Below are 14348 nucleotides of genomic sequence, written 5' to 3'. Positions count from 1 at the left end.
AGATTTTTTGTCTGGCGCAGAGGAGAGAAATGAATGTACACTTGTTTTTTTCTGAAGTTCATTTGTTTGAAGCGTTCTTCTGATCTTGTTGGTTGCATCTGTCTGGCCTGTCAGTGTGTGTATCCGTGCATGTGTGTGTGTACTTTAGGGAGGTTTTTAGGAGGGTGCTGGCTTATTTTCTCACCCCCCTTCTCACCCTTAATAACCACAATATTTCTCTTTCTCTCTCTCTGCCTCAAACATGCCTCCCACACTCTTTAACTCTTTCTCTCCTAATCGACGATACTATCGTTGATTTTGACCTCATTAAATTAAATTAATGTTTACTTTTTTTAACTTGACTTTGAATTTTATAATAAAAGAGCATGCATTTCCCTTAATTCTAGACCAAAATACAACAGTTTCTGATCACAAACAACAAAACTATTGAAGCCCAATGCCAATCATAACAGGGTAGTGAAATAGTAATGAGCAAAATGAGGAATTCCTTCCAAAACGTGGAAAAATAATTACGGAGAGAAAGAGTTAACACGTTCTCTCTCTCTTTCTCTCTCCTCACCCCCCTCTCTTATTTTACTGTCTATGTCACGGAACGGAAGCGTGCAAGGCCATTTTGAATAACAAATTATTAATTCTTTCATTGGATGAATATTTGCATCAAAAGGTCATGGGGACATATTTATGACTGAAATTCCATGCCATAAAAGGGTGGTTGAGAAATTCAATACCATAAAAGGAGTGGTTGAGAAATTCAATACCATAAAAGGAGTGGTTGAGAAATTCAATACCATAAAAGGAGTGGTTGAAAAATTCAATACCATAAAAGGAGTGGTTGAGAAATTCAATACCATAAAAGGAGTGGTTGAGAAATTCAACGCGCGCGAAAGGTGATTGGTTGGTTCCAAAAGGCGGGAGGACGGAGATGGTAAAAATTATTTAAAAGGCTGCATCAATAGCATGGATCTTGAACGACTTTATCAATGTGTTTCATTAAATTGTATGGTACATTTATAGAGTGTGTATATTGTTAAAGAGATTCCTAGTGCCAGAATTAAAGCTTTGTATTTATTGTTGTAGGATTTCAGTTTTGAATTAATAGTTCACATTTGTATCTCTGGCATCAGGAGAGTGTTTGAATGTTCAGTAATTGTTAAAAAGAAAAGAACCATACGAAATTGAACATCAGAAACACATTGTCTGATTAACACAATCTCACCGTAACATCAATCAACACATCATGGCATGAACATAAAATCATGTGGTCTCACCTGTCACTCTAAACACTAATCATGTGGTCTCACCTGTCACTCTAAACAAATCGTGTCAGTCGATGCCTTTCTGTTCTACATACAACGTGTACAAAATACAAAACCATTTTTCTGTTTTCTTCCTTTTCATTTTCATACATCGGCTAATCGTTTTATTTTATAGCAAGCAAAAAAAAAATAGTTGACCCCCATGATGATTGAGACAACCCTTACTAAAGTCAAACTAACAAAACGATAACTGCATAGTCAATGTACTGATATTCAAAAGCGAGGTAGTTCTACACATTGGCTAAAAGTCTAGTAAGGTTTGTACATTTTAGTCTAAAATAAGCGTCAAGTATTGAACTATTTAATACCGATTAAACTTTACATTATATATCTTTTAATGAATGAGAGCCAAACATCTATATTAAAAATGACTTCTATATCAGAAATGACGTCTATATCAGAAATGACGTCTATATCAGAAATGACTTCTATATCAGAAATGACGTCTATATCTGTAATGACGTCTATATCTGTAATGACGTCTATATCAGAAATGACTTCTATATAAGAAATTACGTCTATATCTGTAATGACGTCTATATTTGTAATGACTTCTATATTCCACATTTCTTAACCCATATACACGTTTTCCTTCTTCCCCAGTGACATTATATCATAGAACGGGTTGCCTGAATCAGCCAGCAAAACCAATGACTTAACAGAGTTTTAGCCTGTAAATAACATGCACGACTAGATTAAAATACGTAGAGCGTAATTATCTTTTCTTTTGAAGGAGCGCTTGTTAGTTATTAGAAGATACGAAGAGGATTTCAAATGATTCTATATACACCTATATTAAATATGACATCTATAACAACAGCTCATAATGTTATAAAATGAACTGCCTCAAAAGAAAATGATAAGCAACTGGAGTCACTAGACTCTATGAAATGATCGACTACATCGACTTTCTTGGCTCTTACACAGTCAAAATCTTTGGACCATGTGGTAGTGTTTGCAGACCATGGCAGTCTGTGAAGCCTTAAAAGTCATTGACTCTCAACTCGGCGAGGGATATTTGAGGGCAACACAGATTGTTGTGGTCACTGACTCAAAATCTATACTACAGGCTTTGCAAAGCCCGGGACCATGGCCTCCCAATATCAACACTGTCATCATGGCTTCACATAACATTAAACAACGCTATGGCACCCTGTAATAATGCAGTGGGTACCGAGTCACATAGGTGTGACTGGCAACACAATTGCAGACTCTTTGGCCCACCAGGGAGGGCAAATTCCACCCACTGAACAGCCTGTAAGCTTTCATCAAGCCCTGGCTATAATACAAAAAAAAACAGAAATGGAAAAGTAGTTTGAGTGCTGGGACAAGTCCCAAAAAGCCCGTGGAGTCTGGGAGCGCATGAGGCGCCCTGACCGTACTTCCCCGTGGTGGAGGCTGTCCAGGCCTGAGCAAGCTATTATAGCACAGTGCAGGACAGGCCACTGTCCTGTTGGCTCATATTTCTCGCGGCTATGGCCAAATTTTGATTCACGGTGCCCCCGCTGCGGGGAAGAAGAGGGAATCGTGCCTCATATTCTGTTTGACTGCCCCAGACTTGCTGATCTCGTCTCGACAGTTCTGGGAAACCCAAAATTCTCGACCTGTATGGCGACATTTATGCACTACGCAAGACAGCAGGGTTTCTGTCCAGGGCTTTTGCAAGAGAGGATTTGAGCCTCTCAGGCCCTCACTCTAATGGAGTTTGATGATGATGATGAAATGAAGCATTTTGGAGCGACCTGAGAATTGCAGGTTCTATGGAAGCAGTAGGCCTATGTAGATCTCTATATTTTCTGTTAGATCGGATCCATATCGGTCACTTTCTCACATTTGAAAAGTTCTTATATATTTGTTTACACATTCCAAACTGTTCATTACAAATTGATTGAAATCCCTGTCTATATTCATATTTTTTTTTCTCTCTCTCTCTCTCTCTCTCTCTTTTCCTGTTCCTCCCACTGATGCAATAGAATAGCCCACGTTTAATTTAAAGGTCAGAGGTTATTGAATTGGTCATTGCAAGATTCACACCAAGGACGAGAGTTCAACTTCGTGCTAGTCAAGTTTCAAGTTACACACGATCTAAACCAGTTCACTGCTCCCATGCTGGGGAACTCCAAGCTGGGAACTCCATGCTGGGGAACTCCATGCTGGGGAACTACATGCATCTCATTGTCTAACAGGCTCTCCACGAAGTCACAACAAAACGTATCCATCTATCTATCTATCTATCTATCTATCTATCTATCTATCTATCTATCTATCTATCTATCTATCTATCTATCTATCTATCTATCTATCTATCTATCTATCTATCTATCTATATATATATATATATATATATATATATATATATATATATATATATCCATCTATCTATCTATCTATCCATCTATCCATCCATCCATCCATCCATCCATCCATCCGTCTGTCTGTCTGTCTGTCTGTCTGTCTGTCTGTCTGTCTCTCTAACCGCTGCCCAGATCCGGCCCGCGACTTGGTTCTATCCGGACCGCTGAAATGTCGACACAACGTGTAGAAAATCCCCCCCCCCTTTCCAAAAAAAAAGTTGGAAAATCTATCTTTCCCTACCTTAGGACACTCACTCTTTCTTTGATGGATTGGCACCATAACCTTTAACACTTTAATGTGAAATCTATTCGGAAAGTGAACGGATCTTTACCGATTTGTGGAAAAGATATTAAGCCAATATATTTTTTTAATTAAGAAAATGTTTTTAAAACAAAACATAAAATTAAACGGACATATCTGATACCACTCAACTCTTGGTATTTATTCGCGTCACAAACAGCGATTTTGAAATCATAGAGGAATTAGTAGCTAGGAGGACGATCCATAGGAGGTTTATAGAGGTTTCAACCATCATAGAGAAATTTTTCGGTGTGACTACCGATGGTACCAGAAGTATGGTTATTAGAAGAGTTGTCAAGTTAAATGGAAGTGAAGATTGCGGCTTCATTGATTATTCACCCACTAAACCTCTGAGGCAAAGTTTTCAATCTGGACCTTGTGATGAGGTTCTGAAACGTTGTTGTTTTTTATTTGAGAAATGAAATGTGCATTTTTAAAACAGAGCAATCAAAGCAAGTGTCTCCACTGAACAAACCCTCATGGTTGTGGGATTCGACAATTGTATACGGCATCACGTCCCATCTGAAAGAACTCAGCTCCGAACTTACAAGTTAATTTCTCTTCGCATGTCTATGTAAACATCAACGTTTTCCAAACGAAATAGCCAGTCTCCATTGCACAGGCGGATCCACCTTGTCACCTCCCAACTTGTACCGCTCTACACAATTATAAACAGCTTAGTCTTTCCCAGAAGTTTGTTTCAGATAAATTGCAAGCATTCCATTCAAAAAACAAAACAAACTAGATCCACGAATTTCTAATAAAAATAGTTTCAAGTCAGTTTCATTTCATTTTTGTATCTTTTCGTTCTTGTGGCCAGCGTCACGATTGTTGGAAATAAAAATTAGGTTGGGCATCACTGACCTATCTTCTTCATGTTGAGCATTTATGGCTCCCATTTATTTGTGAATTAAAGTATGTCCCATTCTATGTGGAGCCAAAGATCTTATAGTGAAGCTATTTATCACATAAAGCAGTGCTTTTCAAACAATTTTCTTAACGGAACACTTCTCATATTCTGACCATTTAGTGGAACACTTCTCATATTCTGACCATTTAGCGGAACACTTCTCATATTCTGACCATTTAGCGGAACACTTTGCTTATTTTTTAAAAGATGGATTAATTCACGTATTGGCTTAATAATTAAGACTCTTACTGCCGTGAATGACAAGGGAGATAATACAGTGAACTCGCTCAACTTTATACCAAACTTCACTTTTAATTCTCCAGAAGTGGAACACCTATTTAGGCCTCTCGGAACACTTCCGCGAACACAGTTTGGGAAACACTGACCTATAGGAAACACAGTTTGGGAAACACTGACCTATAGGAAACACAGTTTGGGAAACACTGACCTATAGGAAACACAGTTTGGGAAACACTGACCTATAGGAAACACAGTTTGGGAAACACTGACCTATAGGAAACACAGTTTGGGAAACACTGACCTATAGGAAACACAGTTTGGGAAACACTGACCTATAGGAAACACAGTTTGGGAAACACTGACCTATAGGAAACACAGTTTGGGAAACACTGACCTATAGGAAACACAGTTTGGGAAACACTGACCTATAGGAAACACAGTTTGGGAAACACTGACCTATAGGAAACACAGCCCAAACATGGTTGAATAGTTACTAACACAGTCCAACATGGTTGAATAGTTACTAACACAGCCAAACATGGTTGAATAGTTACTATCTCGGTGAAAAAAATACAAATTAATTATCTTTATCAATTTATCTGAGGTCAATAATTTTTTTAAATTTTTTTTTTACAATTTTTACCCACGGTGTCACACTAAGGTCAGCACCCCCCCCCCCCCCAACATACAGACACTGGTCATTTTAACGTCCCGTTTCCTTTTTTAAACCTCGAGTTGGCGCCTCTGACAGAAAGTCCTGATAAGGCAGCAGACCGTTAATTACGGACTAAATATGACACGATAATGACCTGACACCAGACAGAGCTGTCTCCCCTCACTAGGGTACAGCCCATTATCAACTCATTCTGTTGTGGCATGAGACATGATGTTGTTTAATTTCTCTGTCAGCCTAAGTCTACGATAATAGAACACACTTTTTAAAAAACGTTGCCTTTGTCTGCATTTAGAATATTGTGAAATTTCTTGTACATTTGTTTAAACAGCTTACGAAATAATTTGACTAGTTAGTGCTTGGGGAATTCAGATGACACTAAAATTATACGATTAAGCTTAAGATTTAATAATAAAATGTTTTATCTGTGACAATAACTATACTTTTTTTTCATCACGCAGACTACCGGTCATGGCGCCTCTTTGAGCTCTCAGACTCCACTGCCTGTTTGAGTTCTCAGACTCCGCTGCCTGTTTGAGCTCACAGACTCCGCTGCCTGTTTGAGCTCTCAGACTCCGCTGCCTGTTTGACCTCCCAGACTCCGCTGCCTGTTTGACCTCCCAGACTCCGCTGCCTGTTTGAGCTCTCAGACTCTGCTGCCTGTTTTAACTCTCAGACTCTGCTGCCTGTTTGAGCTCTCAGACTCCGCTGCCTGTTTGACCTCCCAGACTCCGCTGCCTGTTTGACATCCCAGACTCCGCTGCCTGTTTGAGCTCTCAGACTCTGCTGCCTGTTTTAGCTCTCAGACTCTGCTGCCTGTTTGACCTCCCAGACTCTGCTGCCTGTTTGACCTCCCAGACTCTGCTGCCTGTTTTAGCTCTCAGACTCTGCTGCCTGTTTTAGCTCTCAGACTCCGCTGGCTTTTCTAGACTTGTCCTAATGCTCAAACCACGTTTCCATTTCTATCATTTAGATATTTCGCACGTCTAAGGCCAAACTTCGACACAAAATGCCCTCGTCGCGGAGAGGAAGAGGAAACTGACCTCCATCTCCACAGGTCTGGGAAACCACTAATTTTAGACTAGTATAGTGACATACATGCGCTATGGAAAACAACATGGTTTCTGTCCAGGGCTTTTGCAAGAGAGGATTTGAACCTCTCAAGCCCTCACTCGAATGGAGTTTGATGATTATCATTTGGATCGTTGCTCAAGCATGATGAAAACTGTTAGCCCTTCCAGGCGGGCCAATAAGTTTGCTACAAGTGACAGAGCTTAGACATTTGATTTGACAGTGCTAAAAAGTGCACGAATTTGACGGTAAACATTCTAAACAAAGACCTAAGGATTCTAACTGACATAGATAATCATTACTTCCTATTTTTGATACAGCTAAAGAACTGAAGAGGAAACTCTCCAATTAAAATACTTCACTATGACTACTTCCGCATTTTGTTTACCGGAAAGAGAATACACCTTGAACTAGAATGACTTGCGCATGTCAAATGCATCAAATTTTAATTAGGTCATCTTAAAAAATAAAACGATCATAAAATGATGAATATTGACAATTTTTTCTACAATTAAAGCTTTTGATTTTTATTTTTTACTTTTTCCAAAGTAATTTGCTCCATTTGATATTACTTCACGGTTCTCCGGCATACGCTTACATGTTGTGTCACTTGACTTATGTTTAGATTCACAAAATTAGATCAATCACGCAATACGTTTGAACACAAAGCAATTTCATTAAGTCACAAAATTAGCATGACTAACTGAATTTAAACACACACACACACGTGTGTGTCTGCATCGGATATCAAATTATATATCGTAGGCCTAGTCTTTGACCTGAAATCTGAACCTCTGAAGACGAAATATTATTTATATGCATTTATAATATGTAGACATTTGTGCATTGTTATGCACTGTTTGAAGAGTGGAAATCTGCACATACAGTTTTGTTTGATATAAAGTTGGTGCGTGAAACGATATTCTGTGACAAACTGTGGTTTATAACACCGCTGTAGAGTGCCCTAGCGTATCTAATCATCTTTATTTAAAACGTCTGCTTGCTGTGCTCTTCCAGAGGCAGCATCGCAATGAATGAAGAGATGCTAAAACACTAAAATAATGAAAGGCCATCTGCTAACAATAAACATTTTTTGTTCAGGTTAGGATTTCTATTTCTATGTGTGATAAATAGGATGCTAGGAAAAAGCAAGGGGAACTATGCACAAGAAATGAATAGTCCTATTCTTGGTTTTTTTTTTTGTTTCTCTTTAGAGTGACAGACTAATAATAAACATAAGCGATAAAGGGGAGATAAATAAAACGGGAAATGTGTTATGCTATTTATATTTTTACACCACAATGTCCCCCCCCCTTTTTTTTCCTTAATGGTGGTTTAAAATAGCAGATCTAGAGCTCTGAAAAGTGTCTTTTTTTTTTTAGACGCATGATTTTGTTTTTTAAAAGCTTCTATCAACTCACTCTGTTGCTTGTCTGGTAAAAGTTTGTACACGTTATTTCTACCACACCCATTCTTGTATCAAGTTATAACTTTGCAAAATTATATATTTGCGTTAACCATGCACGAATCAATAAAAAAAAACAACAATTAACCAATTTGTTAATTATTTATGGTAATTATTTATTTTGTTTGATACCAACAAGGGAAATAAATCCTTCAGTATTCACAGATTTGGCTAAATATGTAGGGTTTGGTCACCTTGTATAATTGTATACATTATTCCTCCTACACCCATTTTCGGTCAAGTTGAAATTGTAAGAAGGTAATTTACAGCTCCTAACAGTACATGAATCAATAAAAAAATAAAATAAACCAAGTAGTGAATTAATTATTGGTAATTAATTATTTTATTTGATGTTGAAAAGGGAAATACCTTCTACATTATTGAGAGATATATTTGTAAGTGCGGAGTACTTTTCCTTAGATAAAGTTAGGTTGTTGTTTTTTTTAAGATTTTTTTTTGGCTAGTTCTATTTTCTACAACACTATGAACACTTAATCATGATTGAAATTCCTCCTCAATGTCCTGAACAGACTATTGAACATTGTGTTGATTTCTTGAATAAACGTATTTTACGAGCATGCGCAGAACTTATGTAACGAATGGTGTGTGAGACGTTTACAGGCGTGCGCAAAGTCCTATCGAGTTCTAGGTATATAAACGCGAGCAGTTGGCAAATGGGGGAAGGTGTAGGCCTATATTAAAACGAGAAAGGTTTGAACTCAACGGACTTCCACTAAAGATGAAACAAGAAGAAGCTTTTTTGTTTATACTGAAACAAAGACTCGTGGATTACTTTCACAAATGTACACTTGAGTTGACGCTCAATGCGTAATAATGACTTTTTAAAAAAATAATGCTGATTCAAATAACTTTCTATAATTATTTAACTGAAAATAATTTGACCAGCACTTCCTGTTCCCACCATATGTGACCAGCCCTTTAATACGCCCTAAATACAATAAAACCACCCACACCTTTGTATTATGCAAAGCAATGTATGTGCATAGGTTTTTCTCTTCTCGCCCTCTTGTAAATAAAAAATAAATATCATTATAGAAGAAGCAACTCTCATCTAGAGAATAAACTAGATAACTAGATGCCCAGAATACTAGGTAAATAGAAGGGCCAGGTAAAGATGGATATGTGGAATAAAAGACAGTGCAAGGTATCCGTGGGCCTGGGTTCAAGAATATGGTACCCCACCATCCACAGAAGCTCGAAGGTTTAGACTAGTTTAGAATATGGTACCCCCCCCCCCACCAAACCAAATCCACAGAAACTCGAAGGTTTAGACTAGTTTAGAATATGTTCCCCCCCCCCCCCATATCCACAGAAACTCGAAGGTTTAGACTAGTTTAGAATATGGTAACCCCCCCCCCCCATATCCACAGAAACTCGAAGGTTTAGACTAGTTTAGAATATGGTACCCCCCCACCCCCCAAATCCACAGAAACTCGAAGGTTTAGACTAGTTTAGAATATGTTACCCCCCCCCCCCCATATCCACAGAAACTCGAAGGTTTAGACTAGTTTAGAATATGTTACCCCCCCCCCCCCATATCCACAGAAACTCGAAGGTTTAGACTAGTTTAGAATATGTTACCCCCCCCCCCCCATATCCACAGAAACTCGAAGGTTTAGACTAGTTTAGAATATGGTACCCCCCCCCCATATCCACAGAAACTCGAAGGTTTAGACTAGTTTAGAATATGTTACCCCCCCCCCATATCCACAGAAACTCGAAGGTTTAGACTAGTTTAGAATATGATACCCCCCCCCCATATCCACAGAAACTCGAAGGTTTAGACTAGTTTAGAATATGTTACCCCCCCCCCCCCCCATATCCACAGAAACTCGAAGGTTTAGACTAGTTTAGAATATGTTACCCCCCCCCCCCCATATCCACAGAAACTCGAAGGTTTAGACTAGTTTAGAATATGTTACCCCCCCCCATATCCACAGAAACTCGAAGGTTTAGACTAGTTTAGAATATGTTACCCCCCCCCCTCCATATCCACAGAAACTCGAAGGTTTAGACTAGTTTAGAATATGTTACCCCCCCCCCCCCCCATATCCACAGAAGCTCAAAGGTTTAGAGTAACAACAAAAAACAACAAAGCAAGTAATGTTATGTGTTCAGTTCCTGTACAAAAAGACATATCGATGACGTAATACCTTTTAAAACTAATAATGTTCTTACACGCCATTCACTAATGACTTCCTACAAGTGATACAGTCATGATATCAATGTTTGTCTTCTTAAAAGTAGTAGTGAATGAGTAGTAGTGAATGAGTAGTAGTGAATGAGTAGTAGTGAATCAGAAGTAGTGAATGAGTAGTAGTGAATCAGAAGTAGTGAATGAGTAGTAGTGAATGAGTAGTAGTGAATCAGAAGTAGTGAATGAGTAGTAGTGAATCAGAAGTAGTGAATGAGTAGTAGTGAATGAGTAGTAGTGAATGAGTAGTAGTGAATGAGTAGTAGTGAATCAGAAGTAGTGAATGAGTAGTAGTGAATCAGAAGTAGTGAATGAGTAGTAGTGAATGAGTAGTAGTGAATGAGTAGTAGTGAATGAGTAGTAGTGAATGAGTAGTAGTGAATCAGAAGTAGTGAATGAGTAGTAGTGAATCAGAAGTAGTGAATGAGTAGTAGTGAATCAGAAGTAGTGAATGAGTAGTAGTGAATCAGAAGTAGTGAATGAGTAGTAGTGAATGAGTAGTAGTGAATCAGAAGTAGTGAATGAGTAGTAGTGAATCAGAAGTAGTGAATGAGTAGTAGTGAATGAGTAGTAGTGAATGAGCAGTAGTGAATGAATAGTAGTGAATGAGAAGAAGAGGTAGACACAGAAAACGATGGAAAGATAACATCCAAGAAAAGAAATGCCTGAGTGAATGGAAAAAGATCGCGTGTGGTGCCCCAACGGTTCAACAGACTAAGGGATAGGTGAAGGTAGTAAAGTGCATGCATTTTTAACTTATTTTTTTTAGCGCACACTCATTCTGATACTTTACAGCCCCTTATACTAAGAATAACCAAATAATGGAGTCAGTAGCTCACCTTGGTCAAAGGAAACGGGCACTCTCCAGCACAGTAATGAGCCTCGAAGGACTTGGGCGATATAATCCAGTCTGCCCAGCCGATGTCAGCGAAGTCGACAAGCAATTTCTTCTTATCACAGGTCCTTGTTTTTTCAAAGTGTGGCACGTGCACTTCATCCCACTCCTTGGGGAAACGCTTGCCATGCTGGTCAACATTTTGCTTTGGCTTTTTGCGCAGCTTCGCCTTCTTTCTCTTCTTCTGTAAGTAGCTTTCTGGATAGGGAATTAGCCCATTCTTGCTGGACTGCTCGCGGTAGTCCTGCCTAGATTGCAGAATTCCTGGGTGAGTTTTTGGAATTTTCTTCTTGAGTTTAAGCTTTTCCACATCCACGGGATCTTCTGGGATTTCATTGGTTAAAAGAGATCTTTTCTTGCGGTGCTCGTGAATTGAGTTTTCATTTGATTTCTTGGCGTTTGGATTGTGCTGATGTACGTGTGCTGGTTGTAAGGGTGGCTGTGCGCCCCACACTTCGCTAGCAGCGAGCTCATTGAGGTCGTTGGACAGATCAAAGAGCGAGTCATCAAGATCGTCTTCCCCAGTAGCGTCGTCTTCCTCGTCCACGCTGAGTCTCTCAGCCAGAAGATCAAGTTGGCTGAAATTGACTGCTTCCGTTTCGTTGGAGTAGATCACCAGAAAGGGCATGGAATGATGCTTGCCGAATTTCCTCAGCAGCACAGGTTTCGAAATGCCGTTGGGGCGCTGCTTCCGAAAGCTGAGACCAAATAAATGCTGTGGCTGCTTGCCCGACGCCAGGCAGCTTCTTACGGCGCTGGTGACGTCATACCACTGCCAGCCTGCGGCGGAGTCCCTCAAGGTGATTTTACCCACCTGGCTAATGTAGTGGGGCGCCACCTGATGTAAGAGGATATCCAACTCGAGGCGTCGGATCCAAGGTTTCAGCCTGCGCCTGTACAAGTGGATCTCAGCGTTCACGAGTTTCTCAGTAGGTTTCAAAGCGGACATGTTGAACAGAAACATTGGCTCACCTTCCACTGCACCTGAGGAAATATCAAACATTTAAGGTACAGTTTTAGTATAGAAATTAGAAATGTTTTTATAACATTCTCAGCTGAGATGTCTTCTTATTCTTACTTGAATGAAATTGCATACTAATTTTTTTTATTGATATGCTTTTTTAATGTCTAAACAAGATAAGCAATAAAACCTCTAAGGCCTTCCGTAATCAAGCTCCAGGGTCCCATGGTCCATGCACCTGCAATGAACTCCCATTTGTTTCAGAGAAGAAAGGACTTAACCCTGTACGTAGTGCTCTGGCAAGAAACCAGGTCGTAAGGTGTAGTCCCTCGTAACCTTCATAGAGATCTACTGATCTCTTTAACTCTCGGAGACAATATATGTGATACTCTTTCCACGGATTCTCCACAGTGACGCATTGAGAGTCCTAGTTCGGGCGGGAAAGGGCATCAATAGGACAGTGTTCTATCCTGAAGGTGTGGCAGGTCCATTCACATGATGGCCTACCTGCTTGTGGGCCAACACAACGACCAACCACCTTTACGTTGGTCAACAAAGACAAAACTACTCTTAGTGAATTGGCTGAGGGTCTATCCAGACCTCACGCTAAAACCCCCTTTATCCCCCCTTCCCCCAACTAAAACCTACAACCTTGGGATCAACAGAAGAGTGCTTAGCCAAACTACGTTGGTCTCTTTCTTAAACAAAACACACACACACACACAATAAAGGGGGTAGGGGGTAAAAAGAGAAACAGGGCGCAATAACATTAATTCAAAATACAAAACTATAAATAAGGTAATATACTTACTAGGGGGTCAACGATTGGTATTTAAGGCTCTTAAGATTCTTGTACCTCTTAACTGTTAGGGTCTTAAGCCCCATTTTAAAACAGTGGAGAATAAACAATCCCCATAAAAAAAAGTCCGTCAAGTGTAATTTGTATAAATGTGTAAAGCCTTTGCCTCTGTTATTTACCTGGGCTGACAAACATAGGCCTACATTTCACATCTCTTTCTAGCAAGGTCTTCCTAATATATCAACAACAAAAAATGCTATCCGTACTCACACAAAAGACTGCACACCAATTCACACCTCATTAACATACTGACAACCTCGCATTAAACAATATGAGATCATTAATTTCATTACTAGACTCAGTACCAGAACAAGAATGTTGGCAGACGTCGTTTATAAAAATATGCTAGAGTTGCGGGTGATATCGATTCCTTGTGTGATTTTCATTATAGGAGTCTCTGGTGTATCCCGTGTTGAGAAAACAAACTATAAAGATAACTATGATCTTATAATTTATGTGCAATGTTCGCACTACAGAATCATATTTCGAAGATCTTTAAAAGCAGCATTTTTTAATTCTTTCGCTGGCACAGTGAGTCTTCAATAAAGAGTTCTTAACATTGTCGATTTAGTCTTTTTTTTTAAATAAAAATTTCGTTCTCTTGTTTTTTTATTTTCTATTTTTATTTTTTTATTTTTTATTTTTAGGTTCCATTATAGGCCTACCCCAGCCCATCTGTTTCCAAATTACTCTCATCTCTGTTTCTCCCTTATTGTATTTTAATGCATGTAAAATGCATCTTGAAATCAAAATGTAACCAAAGAACAGATAACTTGAATCTAAAAATCCCCAAAAGATTTACATCAATTAAAAATCAAGTATTGTTCTTATAATTTTGTTTTAAAAACGACGGATGTCTAAAAACGGCCCATGTCTAAAAACGGCTCATGTCTAAAAACGGCCATGTCTAAAAATTCAATGCATACTTTATTTGGGCAACGATTGTGAACATAATCTCGATATGACTATCTATGTCATGTACTTTGTCAGTTCGACTGATTCTTGTTTTGTTTGTTGATTTATTTCAGTCTCTTTGTGTTAACATCTCTTACTCCGTATAATAAAACAACAACAACAAAACTTCCGTT

The 14348-nt window shown here is 38.9% G+C and overlaps 1 protein-coding gene across 3 annotated transcripts in view; it reads right to left on the bottom strand.

Annotated features, from left to right (window-relative positions):
- The window catches only part of LOC106075168 (bone morphogenetic protein 3-like), a 48244-nt gene that overhangs the window by 22309 nt on the left and 11587 nt on the right, over window positions 1–14348 (bottom strand). For all 3 annotated transcript variants that reach the window (XM_056020230.1, XM_056020228.1, XM_056020229.1), the window contains one exon: window positions 11385–12424. In XM_056020230.1, the coding sequence (XP_055876205.1) occupies window positions 11385–12424 (1040 nt within the window). The remainder of the gene's footprint in view (window positions 1–11384; window positions 12425–14348) is intronic.

This window comes from Biomphalaria glabrata, chromosome 2 (assembly GCF_947242115.1).
Source record: "Biomphalaria glabrata chromosome 2, xgBioGlab47.1, whole genome shotgun sequence".
Taxonomy (NCBI): Eukaryota; Metazoa; Mollusca; class Gastropoda; family Planorbidae; genus Biomphalaria; species Biomphalaria glabrata.
The sequence above is the reverse complement of the archived record's forward strand: the minus strand, read 5'-3'. Positions and strand labels throughout refer to the sequence as shown.